Source organism: Sander lucioperca, chromosome 2 (genome assembly GCF_008315115.2).
Source record: "Sander lucioperca isolate FBNREF2018 chromosome 2, SLUC_FBN_1.2, whole genome shotgun sequence".
Classification (NCBI taxonomy): Eukaryota; Metazoa; Chordata; class Actinopteri; order Perciformes; family Percidae; genus Sander; species Sander lucioperca.
The window spans coordinates 26,075,076-26,097,187 of record NC_050174.1 but is presented as its reverse complement, the minus strand read 5'-3'; the positions used below and the strand labels follow the sequence as shown (position 1 = coordinate 26,097,187).

Below are 22,112 nucleotides of genomic sequence, written 5' to 3'. Positions count from 1 at the left end.
TGGATTCAGGAAAGTAGTTGGATTTTGGTAGCACATATTTGACGCCCAGTTAGATTTAGGGAACGCCGTTTAAATGACAACAATGACCATGAAATGACTGAAAATGTATTTTCAGGTGTGCCTGCTGCAAAACTGCTTACCACAGAAGAAAGCTCAACACTGCCATGCCACATTATCCCGAAAACAGACTACACAGGAACAAAAAGGTATGGTTTCCTTTTGCAGACTATGTTGTGAGATTCAGACTCATGAAGATGTTATCAACTTTTACAAATGTATATTAGTTACTTTTTTGTACTGAGATGAGATTAAATATAATCATCCATTACAAGAACATGCAGCCTGGCTGCTCTGGCTGCCATGCCTGCGTCACATCAGGGTAATATTGTGCATTTATATTATGCACCTTACATATTTTTACCTCCACAACACAGTTCATGTAGAGAAGTGTCACATCAGCCTTTTTTGAAAGGATACAGAAGTTGAGGTTCTGATTCATTGTAGGTTCTATCATATATCATATTCATCCCCCCCTGTTCAGCTGGAGGTGAGGTACATTGCCACTTCAGCAGGTTGCCCATCGCTCAGCCGATACATATTTAACAAGCTGTCTGCACCAATCTTGAGCTAAGGCTCCTCAAAGTTGGTGTGGAAAATGGATTTAGTGTGGTGTGTAGGAAAAGTTAAACAAGCATGAAAAATGGATGAAAGGTTTTGACCACATCCTTTCCTTTATTTGTATCATTACAGAATAACTTTACTTTGCTCCAAGGCTATAAATCCAGTTCTGTTCAAAAATGAAATCCAATCATTTAAAAAGAGATGGCAGTTACTCTTAAAAAATGAGAGTAGAACAAAATCAGCTTAGCTTCTACAGACTGGATCTGCTATAGTTTACAGGGATTAAATTATGGCCTTAAAGTAAGGATTTTTAATGAATGCATGCATAGTATTGCATAAGGAAATCCTTCAGTATTATACAATCAAGCAAGAGGATAAACACTTTTTCGCATTTGCCCAAATGTGTCTGTATCAATTTACAAAAGAAAGCTGCTTAACATAAAGCTGCTGTTAGAAACTCCCTCCATCTGTAATGATGAGAATCTACTGTCACACATAATCAGAGATATTACATTTCGGACCTACATAATTAATCAGCAAGTCAGTGAATAATTTATGTTCCAAGTCATAAATTATATTTAACCAAGTCATTACTAAGGGTGAACTTAAGCGACTGCTTTTCTCACATGAAAGTAATACGCTGGGTTGCCTCAGCATGTTTTCATTTATAACCCAAATTATCCATATATTTGCTCACAATGTCTCACAGTTTATGCAAATCCTCTAGAGGTACTTTTCTAATCTAATCCGTTTTATTATAAACATCTTGTGTGAGTACACAAAGCGAAAAAGGCTGTGGAGCGGAGTGATGTGTGCAGCTGCAGCACTGTATGTCTTGCAGTGTCTGTTTGCCTTGTACATGACGGCATCCTGTTGTTCTAGCTTACTTGAGACCTGTAAATGAGTCTAGCCTTGCATGTAAACATTGAGGAATTACATTATGGATGAATGCAAATTCAGTCAAGTTTGACCCATAAGGACACAAACTAAAATAGGGAATCAGAAGCCTTCTGCAAGAAGAAGCAGCATCTAAAGCATCATGTTCTCTCAGTTGCCTGGAGTAGATGCACGCATGACAAGCTCCAAGTCTCTTAACATGCAAATCCAGTCCATGTCTATGAGTGTGTTTTATCTTGGGGGCTGCTGTTTGCTAATGAAGAGCCTTGTGAAAGCCAGGGGAGCATTATAAGAAGCAGAGTATAATACGCCCGCTCACAGCCTCTCTCTCTCTATTTGAACATACGCTCATTTTACAGCCTTTTAACTTTCAATCTGCCCGTCGTTGATTTTCTATTCTTCCCATTCAGCATGCCTCTCAGTTGCTATTCGAATGTATGCGCCGTATTAACACTTGAGATAATGCATATCAGCACTACTCAAAGGGACCGAACACTGGCATTTTTTTTTTGATGGGGTGTGTTTTGTAAATGCTCACATCTTGTTGTACACTCTGCAAAGCATCAGTGATTGGCAGCAAAGAACTACGATGTTCATCTGTGCCTCGATTTATGTCTTACTGTAACTAAACATTCAGCCACTGCGTCACAAGGTCCTTGCCAGCGTCAAGGAGAAACTATAGCAGAGAAAAATGCACGAGCCTTTTCCTGTCCCTCCACTCATACTAATACATACAATAATGCCCACGACTTGGGACGTCATATGTGTGAATGGACCGTTTATGTACAAAACATATGGATGTTCTTTTACACACATCTGCTTTTGAATATCTAAGAATGTTTTATTCACTCTGAGAACAGGCTTATGATAAAATGTAATTCAATTATAAATGTGTGTGTTTCGGTGGCGACACAACCAGATTCTGGCCAAGTTGGCCGCTGGCATAGAGCATGCAAGGAAGAAACCAAGACAACACTCTAAGGCTCCCCGGTTTATCCACTTTCTCAGAGCGGGAGAGGCGGTCGTGGCACCGTCGAGCCCCTTGGAGATGTCATGGGCTTAATTCGACGAAACATCGATGAAGGGGGGTGCCCATTTGATAACCCACAGAAACCACTCAACTCAGACCCAGGCCCCAGGAGAGAGAGAGGTGCCTTGTAGAAGAGAGAGAAAGGAGAGAGACGCTGCTGGCCCAAAGATGGTGCAGGGGAGAGTACCTGTAAAGTTGAGCTAGGTGCGATAACCCTATCGTATTTTGCATATGTGTATAGTATATCATGTGTTCTCCTTTAGCAGATACTGAAAACCTGTGTACTTTAAATGTGAATCAGCGCTGGTTAAAAAAAAAAAAAAGGGTCAGCAAACTCTCTCTGGGGTAAATAAAAACTCTCATAACGTCCTCTATTAAGTGACCACAGTTCTCCATCCTTACGTACTCCAGACGAAGAGGATGGGCTCGTCCGTGCAGCTCCCTCATTACACAGACAACCTTCACTGCTGCCTGTCGGCAGCCTGTTTATGCTGCCTTCTATGTTTACCCTCTCTGTTAACATTGTGCTCATTATACAGCGTAGCTGCTGTCATGCATGGAAAACAAGCTGTGAAAAGTCTCTCTTTCTCTCTCTCTGGTACTCTCCTTCGGTGTCACTCGCTCACTTATTCACACGTTTTAACCACCTGGGTTGGAAATCCCTCCCCCTGTTCGTCACATTGTGTCAGCCTGTTGAGTGGCACCGAGAAAACATCACCTCTGCTAATGGCATTGTGTGACACGGCCTTCGCGGTAGAAAAATCTGCCACTTGTGAGCAGTTACAGGGTACATTATCACATGGCTGCATGTTGGGGAAAGCCTGAGTGAGACCAAAGTGAAAGGAGTGTGTGTGTGTGTGTGTGTGTGTGTGTGTGTGTGTGTGTGTGTGTGTGTGTGTGTGTGTGTGTCTGTGTGCGTGTGTGTCTGTGTGAGTGTGAGAGAGGTTTTGGCGAGGCGGTTGTTTGGGGACTTGGCACAAGTGATCACTGCAGCTTCTGGGGTTTGGTGGCTCGGGTGCTAATTACAGCGTGACCAGTGGGAATACTTTTCTGTCTCTCACAAAGCACCAGAGAAAAGAGACGTTGCATATGAAAGAGAAACCACTCACACCCCATTAATCTTTGCCTATCCTCAAGTTATTTACCAAGTTCTATGTATTCAAACTGGGGTCAGACAGTAACAGAAAAGCTGTGACAGTAACACAGACTATCCTTAACGGCCTCTTTTTTGTGAGACTTTGATACTAATCCCTGAGCGAGTAAGTCCTCCTTCTTTTTACCTTCCCTCCTCCACTGAGCCACGGGTCACATCACGATCTAATCACTGGTTCACCCAGTCATGCAAACCATGCAAAATATATGACAAAGTACTTTAAAAATTTATATTTTACATAATACACTCTATTTTGCTTAGAGGAATGCATTGACCTTTTAGCTAATGTGCTTTTTAATTACCTAAACTTTGGTTGTTGAAAAAACTTGCAGTTTCTCATCTGTGTGTTGAGTGTTTGGTGCATTAGTGTTTTCAAAAAGAAGCAAAACTACAAAACTGCATAGTCAGAGAAATAGTTGGACATTTTGGGATATATACTTTTTAATTTTTTAGGCCAGACTTAGATGAGAAGATTGATACCACTCATGTTTGTCTGTTACATTGTTTTCTGTTTTTTATATTCTGTTAAATACAAATCTGGAGCCATGAGAGGCTTAGCTTAGCATACAGACTGAAATCAGCTATCCTGGCTTTTTACGACAGCTTATGTCGTCTAGGTCAATGTCAAGTTGTCGTAACACAAACATCTCAAACAATGCCAACTTTGCAATAAAAGTGTCCTAATTTATCAAATGACACTTAACGACAGTCATAAACATTCATAAAGACTCCTTCATGTTTATGACCGGTGTCATGTCCTGGTTATGACAGTGTCATGCCAGTCTTATGCACACCCCTTCAAATTAAGTGTTAGCATATTTTTTTCCAAAAAGATTTTTTTTCCCTACACCTTAAATACAATAAATGAGAGTAACACTGGTAAACTGTAGGTGCTACTAAGTGTGTAGTGAGTATAGTCATCACAGTTATATACTCCGATGACGTCCTCACTTTATCCTTCCACCAACCGACGGAAATCGAAGCACAGTTCTGGGGAAATATCGACCGCCTTTTGGAGTCTTTTATGAAAAGCTGTGCTGTCAGAACATCTGTTGATGTGATTTGGAGAGGCAGAGAGCATTGTTACTTTTGCATCAGAGGGCACCAGACATCAGGGATCAATAAAAACAGCATTATGGCATTTTGCTCAAAATGTTGAGAAATGCCTGGAACCAAAACAAGAAAAGAGGGAATTCTTGACTGAAGGATCCTCAGAGTGAAAAAAGAGATTGAAGAAAAAAAGAATGGGAACAGAAACACATCCCCTCATGGCTTACAATAATTCAAAGAAACAGAGGTTTTATGATGACATTTAACGTGACATTTATCCACATCAATCTCTTAACTCAATTTATTTCACTAAGATAGCAGGTCACATTGCTAATTTCGCCCTGAATGATGCCTGTAATAAAAACCCTACTGCCTGTTCAAGGACGGCCAATAAATTCAGCTCTCTCACCCACACAGCTCTGGGGCCAGTCTTTCTGTTTGATTAAACTTTGCTCCCCAGTGGTATGAAATATCCAAAGGCACTTAGATTTACAACCTACTCCGTTAAATTATTGACACCTCTTTTCCTTTCCTATCAGTTTCTTGACTAATCCCCTGTTGTTACCTCACTTATTTGAGTTGGTGACTTCCATTTAACTTTCAGTGGTAAACTACCATTCATTTATGATTCATTGCCACCTGATGGCACAGGGCCACGGACATGTGTAAATTTCACTTGCAATATATGATAGGCTCATGCTCAGTCTGCCAGTCTATAAATAATTGGCTGTGTTCAACATGAAACAAACAGCTGTTGTCTTTGAAGCAAAGATACCGAGCGCTGGCGCTGCGATAGATCTAAACAACACAGGCTGTGCAGATAGCATGCAGGGGGAGATGACGAGAGATAAAGAAGGGAAGAAAGGGACAGTGGGAGAAAAGAAGACGAGATGAGGGGAGTGTGTACGGAGGCTCTCAGGCAACGAGGATGTGCAAGCTCTGTCTATGGAGGGAGCAGGTTAATTTTTCATGCGGGCCCGGCCCAGGCAATCCTATAGCTGGCCACGGTTTCCAGAGAGAGAGCTTGTTGCTCGAGGCCCCCAGGCGGGTTTCTTGTTGAGTCTGCCTGTAAATTGCCACCAAACTAGTGAATTACTCCATGATGTGTCGCAGAGTCAGCCGAAAGCCCTATAGGCATAAAGCCACGGACTTGTGTTTTCCCTCACAGTAATTCCTCAGTGACAGCTAGGGCAGCACATTGAGATGTCTGTTAGAATCCAACAACTCCATATTCAAAACAGCTGGCTGTCATTGCTGCTGGAGTTTCTGATGGATTGAATGAGCGTGCTGCTTCTAGTTTATTAAACAATGGCAAATCATTTTGGGTAAATATTGGGATAATTTGTCTGACAAATTGACAGTCCTCCAAAGAAGGAGACTGATATTCAGCCATGCTAGTGGCTCTGTGAGGCTGCTCTGACTCAGAGGTGCTTTTAGCTTAACGCTAACACTGGCATCCTAACCATCATGGTCTAGCGTGAGGCTGATGGGAATGTCATTAGTTTTGCAGGTATTTGGTCATAAACCTAAAGTATCATAAAGTATTGGACAAATTAAATGTTTGACCTGATGGTGGCGCTAGATGACAAGTTAGGGGGCCACCAAAACAACAATTCATCCTGAGGGGGGGATGTAAATGACAATCCATCAAACAGTTGTTGAGACATTTCACTCAAAAGCACAAATGTCAGTCTCATGATGGTGTTCAAGAAAAGGTCAGGGATCAGCTGCGTCATTAGGATTCATCATCTGTTGACGTGAATGTCTGTACAAAAGTTGGTGTCAGTCATTGGAGTAGATGTTGAGATATTTAACAGAATAAGTGAAAACTTTGACCTGCTGGTGGCGTCAGGGAATCACCAAATCCATTAGGACTTACTCTCTGTTCACCATGCGTATCTGTAGCAAATTTCACAGCAATCCATCCAGTAATTGTCGAGACGTTTCACTTAAAGACAAAAATGTCAACCTGCTCGAGGCACTACAGCAAAAGTTGGGATCACCAAAGTCTGGACTTGCAGACCCACTGACAGACTGATATTGTCATCCAGACAGAGCGATGACCGCAGCATGGCTAAAAACGACCGCATCGGTCGTTCTAGCAAATGCCCAAAGTATTGCAGGGTCGATTTAAAGTTTGTCGGCTGGTAGAAATTCAGAATCTCATTGGTGAACATTTATCTTCTTCTTTGTCTCGAGTAGGGCTGGGCAATATATCGATTTTATATCGATATGGTGAGATGAGAATAGATATCGTCTTAGATTTTGAATATCATTTTGAATATAATATGTCATTTAGCTGACGCTTTTATCAAAAGTGACTTCCAATTAAGTGCTTTCAACCTCGAAGGTGCAAACTCCAGACAACAAGTGCAAGTACATTAGGTTTAAATAAGCAAAACTACAAAGAGCCATATGAAAGTGCAGCTTTAAGAATATATAGAAGAAGAGATGTGTTTTAGCCTTTGGCGGAAGATGCGTAGACTTTCGGCCATCCTGATGTCACCATTTAGGAGCCAGGACAGCAAACAGTCGGGATTTCGTTGAGTGATTAGTTGTCCCTCGCTGTGAGGGGGCAGCAAGCAAGGTTGGCTGATGCAGAGGGGAGTGGGCGTGTTGGGGTATAGGGTTTGACCATGTCCTGGATGTAAGCTGGGTCTGATCCGTTCCTGGCGCTGTATGCAAGTACTATGGTCTCGAAGCGGATGTGGGCAGCAATTGGTAGCCAGTGAAGAGAGCAGTGGAGCGGTGTAGTGTGTGGGAGGTTGAAGACAAGTTGAGCTGCTGCATTCTGAATGAGCTGCAGGGGCCGGATGGCACATGCAGGCACGCCAGCCAGGAGGGAGTTGCGGTAGTCTAGACGTGAGATGATTAGAGCCTGAACCAGAACCTGAGCCGCCTTCTGCGTTAGAAGGGGACGTATCCTTCTGATGTTATGCAGCATGTATCTACACGATCGGGTGGTTGCAGCAATGCTGGCAGTGAAGGAGAGTTGGTCATCAAGTGTCACACCCAGGTTTCTAGCAGTCTGGGTGGGGACAACCACAGAGTTGCCAATTGTTATAGTCAGGTCTTGGGTAGGAGAGCCCTTCCCTGGAAGGAAAAGGAGCTCAGTCTTGTCAAGGTTGAGTTTCAGATGGTGTGTGGACATCCAAGAAGAAATGTCAGTCAGACAGGCCGAGATACGTGCTGCTACTTGGTATACGGTATGAATGTTGTCTTTTCCTGGTTTTAAAGGGTGCATTACATTAAAGTGATTTTCTGAACTTACCAGACTGTTCTAGCTGTTCTGTTATTTGCCTTTACCCACCCTAAACCTTTCTTTTTAGTAAACTCTGTGTACACAAACAATGTTGTCAATGCTTTTGTTAAGGTGTAGAGCCCCTGGTGAGACTTGGAGCAAACTCTCATGTTGTGTCGAGCCTTCTTAGTGTTTTAAAAATAGCTATTTTGAGGCTAGCATAAAAGTGCCCCTAGCACTCCCATTCAAAAGGCCATTTGACTGAAAAACAAAAATACGGTAAATCTTAAAAGTGGCGATTCCGTCTTAAATATGCTTTTAAAAGAAAGTTTGACTCGGGTACGTTCACAAAAAGACCCTAGGTTGCATTTTGGCGAGAGTTATGCTTTAAGGGAGCAGAGATAGCTTCCACACTCGATGAATGTGGTCTTAATACATACACTGACTGTGCACAAATTATGTTGTGAGACCAACAGAATTCATTCAACAGTGTAGGGATTTGTGTCTTACAGCAGCCTTGTGCTCTAGTGTGAAATCTAGGTTTATTGATTTCTGTGGGGCTGTATTCTTTACGAAAGATACGGTGAATTCTTATTTATTTGTATCACTTGCTTCAGATCCTTCACCTCTCAATCCCATGTCTACACCGCACAGTACACTCTTCAAACCATCTCAAACAAAAATAACCCTTTAAAGCGAGGAGCACCTTGTCCCCAGCGACATCAAATAAATCCTTATCATGGTGGCAGAGGCAGAGAAAAACAATTCTGCCGCTTAAACATCATAAAAGCATGACAAGCTCCCTCCCTTTAGCTTTCAGCACAGCTAGGGCTAAGCGTTTCAAAGAGACTAGTGTTTGAATGACTGCGATGTGGGAGCTCAGAGTCTGTAGCTATGGATTAAGCTCACAGCAAATAGTAGCATGGAAGAAACAGAGGTAATCTCTTCCCTCTCCTCCACCGCTCTCTCACCATACCTGTTCCCACTTTTTTAATCTCCTTACTGAATTAGTTCTTGCAAAGCTGCTCAAACAGAGAGGGGTTTATTCACAGCGGGTACAGAGGTTAAAGTAACATGAAAATGATACCGTCTCAGGTTCCCGAAAAGGTCCATTTGCTCAAAGATTGATGTGCTACTCACCTGGTTATTGTTCTCCAAAGCAACATACAGGTAGAACACACTTGCTGCCATCCTCAGATTTGCTGCTTGGAAGAAAAGTACACGAGGGCGTTCTTCGTTATGGGCCTTGAACCGCAACCAGTTGCGAGCAGCGTCTAAGTATAACATTTTTGGCATTTGCGTTTAGATTACACAGTGTAAACCTGACGCAGCAGTGTATCATAAAAACTTCATCATACTCACTCACTCACTCAGTGCAGCCTCTGGTTTAATCACCTACAGTGCTCTAGGATAATTTACCCTGCAGCACACCCTGTATTTGCATAAAAGTAGTTTCGTTTAGCATGTTGATGCATTGCCTTGCAGTTTCACAGAAGATTCTCACCATAAAAGAAAATTCCCACACCTGAACCACCGCGCTAACTGCCTACATATTTCAGTCTGGCTCTTCGCTGCTTTCCTTTCACTGCTTTCCTGTGCTGTGAAGATCAAATAATGAGCCAGAGGATTCTTTTATGCGATATTTCACACTGGCTGAATGTTGTAAATGTCTTTCCAGCTCACACACCTTGGTATGAGATCTTTACCAGTAAGCCTCTGATATTAAATGTTCATCAGTGCTTTTCCCCACACGTCTCCATCTGACTCTTACTAATAAGAACTGCAAACTCTCCCGATGTAGTTCCTCTGGTTCTTCTCTTATCAGATAGACAACAGGATGAGCTGCTGACTGAATAGGCTAATGTGCTTATTATGAGTGTGTTCCTGCATCATACAGGGTGTGAATTTACCTCATCTTTGTTGCATGTCAGACCTTTTCATCTTTCCTGTCATTTATAATTGTATGTTTTGCTACATGCTTGAATCCATCCTAATGCATTCCCTGAGGCTCTGCTACAGTATGTTCTACCCATTAAGTTACACGCAGCTTGACAGTTTAATGTATATCCTCATGTGAAGTTTAGACTATCTTAGTGGGAATTAAACCACAGATAAAAGATGGCAGGTTCAAGCTTCTTTTATTGAATGGTGGAGCAGGAGAGCAAGTTTCCGGTTCAGCGAAGCGTTATGCAAATACTAACCAGACATATACCATAGAGGCACCACTTTCTGCAAGTTCTGTAACTTGAGTGTATGTTGTTTAAGTTTTCTCTGAAAGTTAACTTTATCTGCAATCGATATAGTAGTCTGTATCATTTTCAGTTTCTGGGACTATATTTTCATGTGCGATTTATGGTACAGTTAAAATGTCCTGTATCATGTCATGTGTGACAAAGATGGAGAGGAGGGTTTTATCTTTTACTGTAGATATCGTTCCAATTTTTTGATAAATTGTACTTTTTTCTGCCACAATACTTTAAAACAAATACATAGTCACACACTGTAGTATGCAGTGTGGATTTCAACTAGTGTGGTGGTCCACACACTTTTGCATATTAAGCCAATATAAATTACACCATGCAACGTCAATGCCTGCCACATATTGATTTGTTATACGTATCATAAAGGCTTGAATAGGCATTCATTTAAGTGTAGGTGGAGTTATTTTACAGTAGGGGCAGTGAAACCTATAGTGAAAATAATTGTTACACAATATAGTGATTATATAATATCATTGCCCTAATTTCTGCTGATCGACAGCAGATACATGAAGCTGTGCTGTACTTTGCAGAGCACTCCCTGGAACTCCCAAAAGGACCCCTGGAAGTCCCAATGCTGCGGATTGGGAAACGCACCAAACCCTGCTCCAGGGTTTAAAAAAAGCTGCGGGCACACAGTGCAGGGTAAGTATTACAGTCAATATGTCAAATATTTACTGTACATTGTGAAATGTTGACAATAATCTGACAATGAAATGGAACTTTCCACTTTTTGTTTTTGAGTTGTGTGCTGGGGAGCTCAGAGTTGGGGATGATGTCTAACATCAGAATGGAGAAGTTGTCAAAACCGTGTGTGTGTGTGTGTGTGTGTGTGTGTGTGTGTGTGTGTGTGTGTGTGTGTGTGTGTGTGTGTGTGTATTACCAGTGACAACGCAGTCAGTGGGCTACGCATGATGTGGCATCAGCTCTAGCAGACAGACTAAAATAGTGCCTTGTGTGACAAAGTGTGCCCAATAGTGAAGAGAATGATTTTTTTCCTTTTTTTTTTTTACACCAGCTTCCTTCCTATGGTAAAGTGTAGGCCAGAGGTGGCGGAAATACGTCAGTTATGTGGGTTCTCTGAAGCTTGACTGTGTCTCTTAATTTCGGATGAGGGGAATGAGAGAGAGAGGGGAGGGGGGGGAGATTTTAATCACTCCTGTCGCTTTAAGGACACTTATCAAAGCCTTCTTATGCGAATAGAAAATACCATGAGCCACTGAGCAACTGAGCAGCCAAGGAACGGACCGGAGTGGATTTATAGGAAACTCAACATTATCTAAACTGGAATAGACCGCTTCATCGCCTCATGGAGTTTGGCTACACACTGGATGGTTGTCTTATTCGGACGGTTCGGATCATTTAGGAAATATTGCGCATAAGTAGCTCTCAGACTTGGGATCCTTTCTCCCCCTGAAGCACAGAGAGGAATATGGTTTAAAACTCAAACGCGTACGGGATTATTCACTCATCCAGCAGCCACAATCGATACGTAGCCTACTTGTTCGCCAGGCGTTTTTTGTTCCGGACGGATAGTATCCAAAGCTCTTTATTTGACAGCCCTGGATCAGGGATTGGGCTGGTGGAAAACAACAACGGGCAGCGACATGATTTCTCCGCGCTGTCTGCGGTATGCAGCGAGGTTAGGCTTTAACATCGCTTGTTATTATTCCGATGCAACAAAAGTTCCAAAGCGGCTGTAATGCGTGGATTTTTAACTATTTCGCCGTTTTGCACCTGCTTTGGCGGATACCGCGTCGACATAGTGCAGATTCGTGACAAAATAGCGTGTGGATCCGCGTTGCTTTGCTCTCTCTCTCTCGCCTGAGTGGGATACTTGAACATTTGCTTATCGTAATGGAGATTGGGGATGTTTATACTCAAGGTCATTGAGTGTTATAAGGCTATAATTGCGTTGTTAATTACACACACACACGCGCGCAGCGCTATATCTTCACGTTATAGCGCAGCCTACAATTGACAGTTCAGTGTGTGTGTTAGTTATTACACGGTGCAGCGAGCGTTTAGGCGACATCACCTACTGTGGAGTTATATTTCTGTTTCTTTTTTTGACACTACAAGCTTTCTCTAACGACATGGATGGCAAACTGAAGCAGGGTCGGAGATGCCGGTCCAAGCGGGAGAGGGTGCGGAGGTTGCGGGAGGCAGGAAGCAGAGACGCCCGCAGCCCCGACCCCAACTCCTCCTGCTCCGACAGGGAGGGACACAGTCCGGGGATGGACGCCGCCTCCCTACCCGGTAAAAAGGCGTCGCGCCCTGCGGCCGCCGCCAGAGCTCCGCGTCCTCCCCGGCAGAAGAGACGGGAGTCCAGCTCGCAGGAGGAGGATATCATTGATGGATTTGCTATAGCCAGTTTCATCAGCCTGGACCGTCTGGAGGTAAGGAGGAACCCGATCATTACCTGTTTGTTTGTTTGTTTGTTTGTTTGTTTGTTTGTTTGTTTGTGTGTGTGTGTGTGTGTGTGTGTGTGTGTGTGTGTGTGTGTGTGTGTGTGTGTGTGTGTGTGTGTTGCATTCTTCATCAGTGGAGTGGTTCTCAAAGTGGGGGTCCTTGAGGCCCCACACTCACTCACCAGCAACTGAGGACTAGTCTAATTGTCTCTCATTTAGTTGAGATGATGCCAATCAGAGACGGGATAAGGATGACTCTTCTAATCATCTGATAGTGTAGATCAGAGATTCAGCCCCCCCCCCCCAAGGTGTCCCCGATCAATCCTTGGTTTGATTCTCATCACACATGGCTGTTGACAGCTGTAGAGTTCAATACACAGCACCAATGTTCTCTTATTGGGCTGCCTGGTCCATGGAGCTGAATGTGTGTCTGTTTGGAGTCCTTGACATGAAAGTATTTGACAATCACAGCAGCACACAAACTCTGTTTGCAGAATATCACAAGTTGAAGGCTTGGTGAATGAGATGTTAATCATTAGCAGCGTATGGTTTGTTGAGGAAACTAAACTGCGCTGTGTGTGTGTGTGTGTGTGTGTGTGTGTGTATGTGTGTGTGTCTGTCTGTAATGGCTCTGGCTTGGATTGTTTTATTCATTGTGAGTGCACTCTTGACATTTTGCTCTTTGATAAACTGCCATTCATGTGTTCCAGGCTGATACAGCATGCGCTGATAACTGTGTTTCTGTCATGACGCTGTGGTATGTCTACTGTCAGAGGAATGATGTCAGGAAGAAAGGAGCTTCTCCTGTGACATCCTCTTATCTCTCTTATCTCATGATGTTCCAAATGACAAACAAAACATTGCTCCCTGTGGGACATCAGGCTGACTGACAAGGCACGCAGGCCTGTGTGTTCCCCCCCCCCCATGGCTCATTCTGGTAATGGCAGCACTACTGTAGTTGAAATATAAATCACTTGCTTTAATGAACATAGCTAACATATTACACACCCACTGAGGTCTGTATATTTTCAGATGATGATCTCATTTAAAAGCCCGTGGATCATACCACAGGCCACCTCATTTTGATGACAACCTCCCATGTAGGCTTAGCAACGGTATTAATCAGTCATGATTGACTCTTTCCTCCTACATAGTGCTTACTCAGTATAATGGTTGAATGCAGATTTGTAGCAAAATTGCATGACGGGGCGACCTCTAGCTCACCCAGTAAGAGCGCGCGCCCCATGTAGGCTGACGTCCGACCTGCGGCCCTTTGCTGCGTGTCATCCCCCATCTCTCTCCCACCTTTCCTGTCTATCCACTGTCACTATCTAATAAAGGGAAAAGCCCCAAAAAATAAAATAAATAACTGCATGACATATAAACCAGTTGTCCGCCTGCATATATAGCGTGGAAGATTCACACACCACCTCCCCTCTGTTAACAAGTTTGACCTGTCCGGGTCATCGGTAGTTATATTGCTATTCCATGTAGCTCGGCCCCTCGCGGTGCTTAGAATGGGTGTGAAAGCAGATAGGGGAGGGATAAGAGGAGGGGTGCATGAACCCTAACCACAAAGAGCTGTTGTTATCCTGTAATTATTGTAAAACAAACACTACACACAGCAGGGGAAACTATGTAGCTACAGTACGATATAGATTAAACATGTTACACCTCATGAACTCCCATAATGATACAGTAGGAGATTCCAGAGCATCATAAAGTAGGATAAACTCCCCATTTGGTACCACAGCGAGGCTACAGCAGTGCCTCCCTAAACTACTTGTTATCAAATGTGCATGAGATATGAATGAAAATGTGTGTTGGTGCCCATTCCTATTGATTTGTATGAGTGCAGTGCACTGTGATGTTGTATTTGTGAGTATTTCTGCCCTTTGTGCCGCGTGGCTGCCACTTCTGACAGCTGCTGACTGTGAACGACTTTGAGGATGTCATAGCAGCAAAGCGCTTCTTACTGGCATCTTCTGCCAGCATGCTGGTGTCTCCACTGCTGTCAACCGGTGCCCTGCCATTTTGACCTCTAGGAATATCCTCATGTGTGGGTTTCATACAGTTAGTAGAAGTCATTCTTGTTCACGTTTCACATCTTATCCCGGCTGCTGCCATCCTGTTTGTTGGTTGTATTTCATGTATTATGCTTTATCATAATAAAACCGCTGCCTCTTTGTGTTTGAGAGGGAAATTAAGTAAGATGATAATTCAATTTTTCTTCCCGAGCAGTAATAGTTTTCTTACTCAAGTGCTAAATCCATGTTGAACAGAGAAAACATTGTGGTCTGCATAGGAGCTTATGTTTCAAGGCTAAGCAAATGAGGCATGATACGGTTCTATGTGAAATAATACTCTCATGCCAGCTACTTGTTGGTAATTGGTCTGATTTGCATGCAAATGGACTGCACTTATTAAATGATGTTGGTGGACATTAGTCTTCAGTAATAAGTTGCATCACTGCGAATGAAATGCAGAGTTTGAAATGTGTATCCTCTGGAAATGTCTCATAATCGGTCATGACTCACACTTTCACCTACTCACTGTACGCTCCGGTGGAGCTCATGACCTACACTACCTGTGCTAATTGCTCATCAATTATGAGGAGGACACAGCAGCGTTTGGCCAGGGAACAGCTCTGACCTATTGCGTCATGCTCGGATAAGCCCGCTCACCCTCGGCGGAGGGAGTGTGTGGTCCCCCTGACCTCTTCCAAGTGACTGATGGCCAGCACGGTTGTGTTTATGTCAGGCCTTTCAGTGCCATTAGCATTCTGCCAACATCCATATCTCATCCTCTCTGGGTTCAATGAGCCCACACGGCAAACATACCAATATTTATTCTACTGTATGTTGTTTCTTTTAATCTCTATCTAAGCCCTTTGCTGTTCTCTAATGCACTCAAGGATGAACATGTTTCATAAAATCCCTGTCACCTTTGGGTTGCTGCCTGTCACCATCATTCGATAGTCCTATTTTAGTCTGTAACTTGTGCACAGATGCTACTGTCTGTTCTTAACAGCCAGAGGTTATGGGTTCCTCCCAGGGCACTTTGACTATATTGGACTATAAGCCAAATCGGTAGGTTGTTGTTTTTGATATTCTAGCTCTGCGCTGATAGGAACAAGCTCCCTTGATGAAGGCTTAGGTTGTACGGGGGTCTCGCCCGCTCCCGTGAACCTGTTTCATTACAGCCAAAAGCAATTTGCAGCCGTGACCTCATTTGATTATGGCGTGTTTGTTTGCGTTGAATCCCCCCGTTTCTCATAGGAAAGCCGCTTACTTACCTGTACAAATAGACTGTACAAACACAGCCGTCCTGCTTTGTCACGGGCACCTTATTGTGATTAGAGACATGTTCATCACGCTACAGTCTGAATGTACCAGCACTATAAAAACCTCAGAATAAGAGCCTCTTTGTTTTCAGGTACCATGGCGCGTGAAAAACACGTGTACAACATAGCTGACACATATTAAGTGGCACATAAAACACGTTGGTAGCTTGTTGTAGAGATATATATATATATATATATATATATATATATATGTATATATATATATATATCCATTTCCTGCTCGTCATCCCGAGCCGTCTTCCATCTTCCTGTCTCGGTGTTTTCATTGCGGAGAATGACAGGATGTAATTACGCTGTGATTAAGATGCTGTCTTGGAGCCTGCGATGGATTATATATATATTATATTATATATATATATATATATATATATATATATATATATATTATAACCGTATAAGCACATTCTGTTGGGCTATACAAGGAGAAAGGAAAAAAAAACGTATGTCCAGTTTGGGCGGTTTTTATAATTCTTTTTTGGATTGAGAATTCACATCACCAGTTACTAACCCTCACTCACTTTTCAAGAGATACCACTTTACATTTTTTTTTTTAATAAATGTTTTTACCTGACAGCAGCGCTTTAAAACAATTACCCGCTGCGGCTTAAACCCTCCAGAAGTCTCCCTCTGGGTATCGAACAAGTGAGCAGATAATAAAAATGACACAATTATCCCTCTGTCACACTTTTAATAAGATGTTTGATTTGCTCCATTTGCTCTGTGAGTGACGTCGCAGTGGCAAATCCCCTCTCGTTAATCCACAATCCTTCTGTTCATCTGCTTTGACATGAATTTACAGATTTGTTTGGGCTTTTCGTTCGGCAGCATGAGTTTCTAAATTCACTCTAATGGGGATTTAGGTTTATTTGATTTAGTGATATTACATCGGTGTCAAGGGCAGGAAGCCGAAAGGCCAGGCATTCAGACAAAAAATGGGTTTCATAAATAGAAGCTCTTGATGGGCTCTAGAGACTGTCTCTTTATTTATCCAGGGAAGTTTTGCTATATTTTTCTTTATGGCCCTGTTTGACACACTTACACTAATCATCATCTGCTGTTAGTCACTGAAGCAGTTTTACGTAAGCAATATGGGAAATTAAGTCCCTTGCCCTAGGAGAGCTTGACAGTCGTTGTTAGGGAAGCTGCGAGTTGCTGCTTCACTCTCTCCGCCCGCATTTTCCCAGCTGGTGCGTGGATCTAAGCCAGCAACATTCCAGTTACAAGTATGTGTCTTTCTATTTCATCAAGTGCTCGGATGAAGGCCTCAAAGAATTCAATTTTTGTTTTAGGCTTTCCCCCAAAATAACCATACTTGCACCTCTACAGCTCTAGTCCCATAGCGTTCATTACTGGGCGTCTCACTGCTAGCGCTCAGATAACACCATGTGTTCCTTATTAGCAGTCATTAGTACAGCTAACACTCAGGAGCAATCCTCTGCCAAGTGACGACACTTCATGTCAGAACATTACTTGCCAAAGACAATTAATAAGCACCCTGGTAGCACCTATGCAGAGCTTTCTTGAGGTCTTCTGAGCATCAGCCGAATGGGATGCTTTCTTGAGATTAATGGGTTGAAAAAGATCTTAGGTGGTTTGTAAATCCCATCTATCTCCATCTTTTCCTTGTGGTCAGCTCTGTGCGTTCGCTCTGCCTGATTGGCAGTTGGGGTAACACAGTGCAAACTGATAGTGACACTTGAAGCCACAGCAGTCGTTGCTATAGTAAGATGTCTTGCTTCTGTGGTGAGGCAGCAGATTTGTTGCAGGAATCTTGCTTCGTGTCTCTTTTCCCCCGACAGTGATAGCACTGTGCATCATATGCCGGCACTGACAAACAACTCCAGCTTTAATTAACAAGGCAACCCCCTGAGGCTCCCCTGCTCATTGACTGACGCATCCCACAGAGAGAGCTTTCTTAATGCCAGTGGGACGTCCCCCGGCCCCGGCTTTCTCTAACTGCCACACACTGTAGGCGACAGCACAGCTGACAAATGCATGGTTACATTCACAAGCCTTCTCGCTCTCACACACACACAAACACAGGATTGGACCTCCACTGTGCATCTGTCCAAGCCATCAACCAGTGACCTAAATATATCCACCCAAGGAAGGTTCTAGTGTGTTGTGGTAGTGTGTTCATGTGGATCTGAAAGCATGGCGATCACTTTGTCAGCCTCCTCTGTTACTACAAAACTACACTTGTATTCAGCTGTGGAGGATTTATGTGAGACAAAATAAAAGACAAGTGGAGAGAATGCTTCAGTTCACAGATTCCCAAGTCAAACAAAGGAGTTGGAGGCCAGCTCAGACAACAGATGTAACACATGTATATGTAGGATCTTTAGAGCTTCGACAAACAATTATTATCATTACTGATTTATCCCACTTGATGTCTTTAAATGGCTTGTTTTGTCAGACCAACAGTCCAAAACCCAAAGGGATTCAGTTTACTGTTATAGAAGATGAACAAAAACAAGCAAATGCTCATATTTGGGATTCTGGAACCAAATAATCTTTGCCTAAAAAATTACAAATTGTTAATTGATTTGCTTAGCTGATTCATTTTGAACTGACTAATTGATTAAACAAGTAATAATTTCAGCTCTTAAGAATGTTAATGTATCAATGGTGTATGTCCTAAGATGTAAAGGCACTAGGGGTTGTTTGACATTTTCAGTTACGATACAGATACGATAACCTGACGAGCCAGAGGGTTTGTTACACAGAGCCATCTGAGGAGCCAGCAATAGGAACTGATTGTAAAACTCAAGCACTTTCAAAAAAATACCTGGCAAGCGCATGGGTGAACCATCTGTCTCACTTCCGCCATTGTTGTTTGAACGAACAGTCACGGCCGTCACACACACACCTTAACCACACCCGAGCTGCCAGTAGCTCCTGACCGGACGCTGATTGGTTCGGTCCGCTGCTGTTCGGACACAAACACATTACTTGAAGCCCGACAAGAAGGATCTTTCGTGTGAAATGTGATCCCGGGATTCTCGTGTGATCTTGTGATATCGCGAGAATCCAGCTGCCGGGCAAGGAAAGCGATACGATACCCAGTTTTAGTTAATGATCCCAAAACAATACTTTTGGATACCTTGCTTTGAGGAATATCTAAACATTTAGCAGTACAAGACCTTTGTGTTATTAAAGTTCAGGAAAGAGACCACAAGTGAACCGTGTCTATTACATCAATTTATCCGGAAATAAAGGCTTATAAATAACAGGGGCTTTGACACTTGTTGCAGTGGGGTGGTGGAGGGGCACAGCAGCATAGACATTTCAATGACAGCAGACAGAAAAAGTTGATTTAAAGGTACCCTGTGGTGTTTGACCACTAGTAGGACTATGGAGCAATGTTTTTACGAGTGGGTCCTTGCTTTGTTTGGATCAGACATTAAACTGAATCAAATTGAACATGCACGCAGGCAATGCAATACAAATTCCTGTAACCAGTTCCACGCTATTCTGCTGATCGACTATTGGTGGTGGTAACAAAGCGTAGCAATGCACCCGTAAATGCATCGAAGAAGACCGCGAGCTAGCAGATACTGATGCTAACCATGTAGGATTTTAAATATTCCAAAATGCAGTGCTTGCTTTGCAAGTGTTTATGAGGAAGGACGTGTGTCCAACATGCTTGTAAGACTTCAAGGATACACATTTACATTGCGCATTGTTTACAAGAAAACTACCTCAGTACCTTAGAGATCAGGCCTAAGAGTGACGAGACACTAGACCTAAAGTCTTCTTCCTGCATGAACTGCTCTGAAGTTGGTGAAATTGTGATCTAAATCAGAGATGCTGCGTGATCAAACAATTTGTTAAGAAGAGTACGCATCTGAGCATGCCTCTGATGCTGGCTGTTGGTACTTGATAGTTTTCACAGTGAGTGGTAGGACACATTTAATTGGTGACAAACAAATATTGGAGTGCCATACCCAGGCAGAAAAGAGATGTATCTGTATTTCCTTATTTTTTGAGGTTTTCAGCCAGCAGCACTGGTGTACTTTTTGGAAGGGAGCAAAATAAATGCATGCTGTCCCTCGAGGGTCCTTTGTGAAGCCCTGTCAGTTGTCTATTTTGAGGTATCACGCCACAGTCTGAATGTACCAGCACTATAAAAACCTCAGAATAAGAGACTCTTTGTTTTCAGGTACCATGGCGCGTGAACAACACGTGTACAACATAGCTGACACATATTAAGTGGCACATAAAACACGTTGGTAGCTTGTTGTAGACATATATATATATATATATATATATATATATATATATCCATTTCCTGCTCGTCATCCCGAGCCGTCTTCCATCTTCCTGTCTCGGTGTTTTCATTGCGGAGAATGACAGGATGTAATTACGCTGTGATTAAGATGCTGTCTTGGAGCCTGCGATGGATTAGAAGGTTTCCCGGTAATTATCCACTGCTGATTTGTCGTCTCTCTCCCCATCTCCTCTCCCTCTTTTTTTTTTTTTGCTTTTTTGTAACCCCTCTCTGGTTTCTCAACTGCTTGATTAATGCATGTTACTAAACAATGTTAACAAAAGATATTTCATTTGAGCAATTTGAGAAAAAGAAATGATTTGGAGATAACTTCACAGTAATCATATTTGTCATTCAGCTGAGGTATTTTCCAGCCCTGTGATTTTGGTTAATCTGTAATAGTGCACTTGGCCACAGAAGCTCTGTATAAATGACTAACAGACGAGGGCTGTGAAGGATTTACAATACAAATAATGAAACCTAAATAGAGAGGGCACTCTTTAAGTGGCTCATTAAGTAATGGCTGTTTTTCCTTTTCAGCCGTGTCCTTCACTGACAGACAGCAAAAGAGAGAGCTCTGAAAGCCTGGCTTGCTTCAACTCTCAGATCACTTTAATCCCTTTTCAACATTTTGTTTGCATGAGAGTGTAGGTCATTTTTTCCAGCTATGCAGACTCATTCAGACTCAAGATCTGTTGATTGGGCTTCCTGAGTCGTGTGCGTTTGGGGGGGGAAGCAATAAGTCTTTTAACAATGCTGACCTGCAAACCAAGGTGAATAGTTTACAATAAAGTGCTTTGCTCGGCCATGCTACTGATATTATGTCAAGAGAAAAAAAAATCTTTTGTAGATGCTTGCACTTTTTGTGTGCCACTAGCAATCACTAAAGGTTTAAGCCAGCACAAAATGTGACAATAAAAAACATTAAATTCCCCAACTCTTTACAACCTCCCTGCACCCGAGTGTCCCCATAAAATCAAGGTTATTAGCAGGCTTCCCTTTTTTTTTTTTGATTTAATCAGCTGTGTGAACATTTATTTTGAGTTAGCCAAACTACAAAATGAGCTGTTGGCTGATACCTAGTAAACATCACAAGCCAGTGTCTCTACGCTCAGCCAAAAGGACGTGAAATGCCGTTATGTATCATTTTGATATTTAAAAAGTTAGCAAAGGTTGCATGTTCTGTTGTTCTCAAAGACCGAGTACGGAGTCTGTCGATCAATAAATAATATTACGTAAGATGCCTGCGTACGTTATTTTCCAGCACCGTACATTGTAGCTCAACAGCAGTGGCGCTCTGACCAACCGCCAACGCTAACACATAGTCAGTGGTGGAAGAAGTATTTAGTAAAAGTACTAATACCACACTGTAAAAGTCCCTCATTGAAAATGTTACTTAAGTAAAAGTATGTAAGTATCATCAGGGTTATGTAAAATGTACTTGAAGTATTAAAAGTAAAAGTACTCAATTTAGAAAAATCCTAATGATCATTTCATTGTTCATCATTGTAGGCCTGTATATTGTTGGGTAGTTTAATTTATAATAAAACATCATGTTATATAAACTACATGTGTTTTGTGTGCAAAAATCTTAATGTGTAAAGTAACTAGTAACTAAAGCTGTAACAGATGAATGTAGTGGAGTAAAAAGTACAATATTTCTCTCTGAAATGTAGCGGAGTAGAAGTAGAAAGTGGCATGAAAAGAAAAGACTCAAGTAAAGTAAAGTACCTCAAATTTGTACTTGATGTACAGTACTCCAAAGCATTGTTTATGCTTGAATGAAGCAATGACTCCCTAGGAAAACACTAATGGGC

General features: G+C 42.4%; 1 protein-coding gene across 14 annotated transcripts in view; it reads left to right on the top strand.

Moving 5' to 3' along the window:
• Window positions 1-118: 118 nt before the first annotated feature.
• Window positions 119-22,112, top strand: part of fbrsl1 (fibrosin-like 1) — a 318,377-nt gene continuing 296,383 nt past the window's right edge. For 13 of the 14 annotated variants that reach the window (XM_035995470.1, XM_035995454.1, XM_035995460.1 and 10 more), the window contains exons 1-2: window positions 119-206; window positions 10,784-12,649. In XM_035995470.1, coding sequence (XP_035851363.1) covers window positions 12,347-12,649 — 303 coding nt within the window. In that variant the 5' untranslated portion in view covers window positions 119-206; window positions 10,784-12,346. The remainder of the gene's footprint in view (window positions 207-10,783; window positions 12,650-22,112) is intronic. The other variant, XM_035995421.1, reaches the window with a different exon arrangement.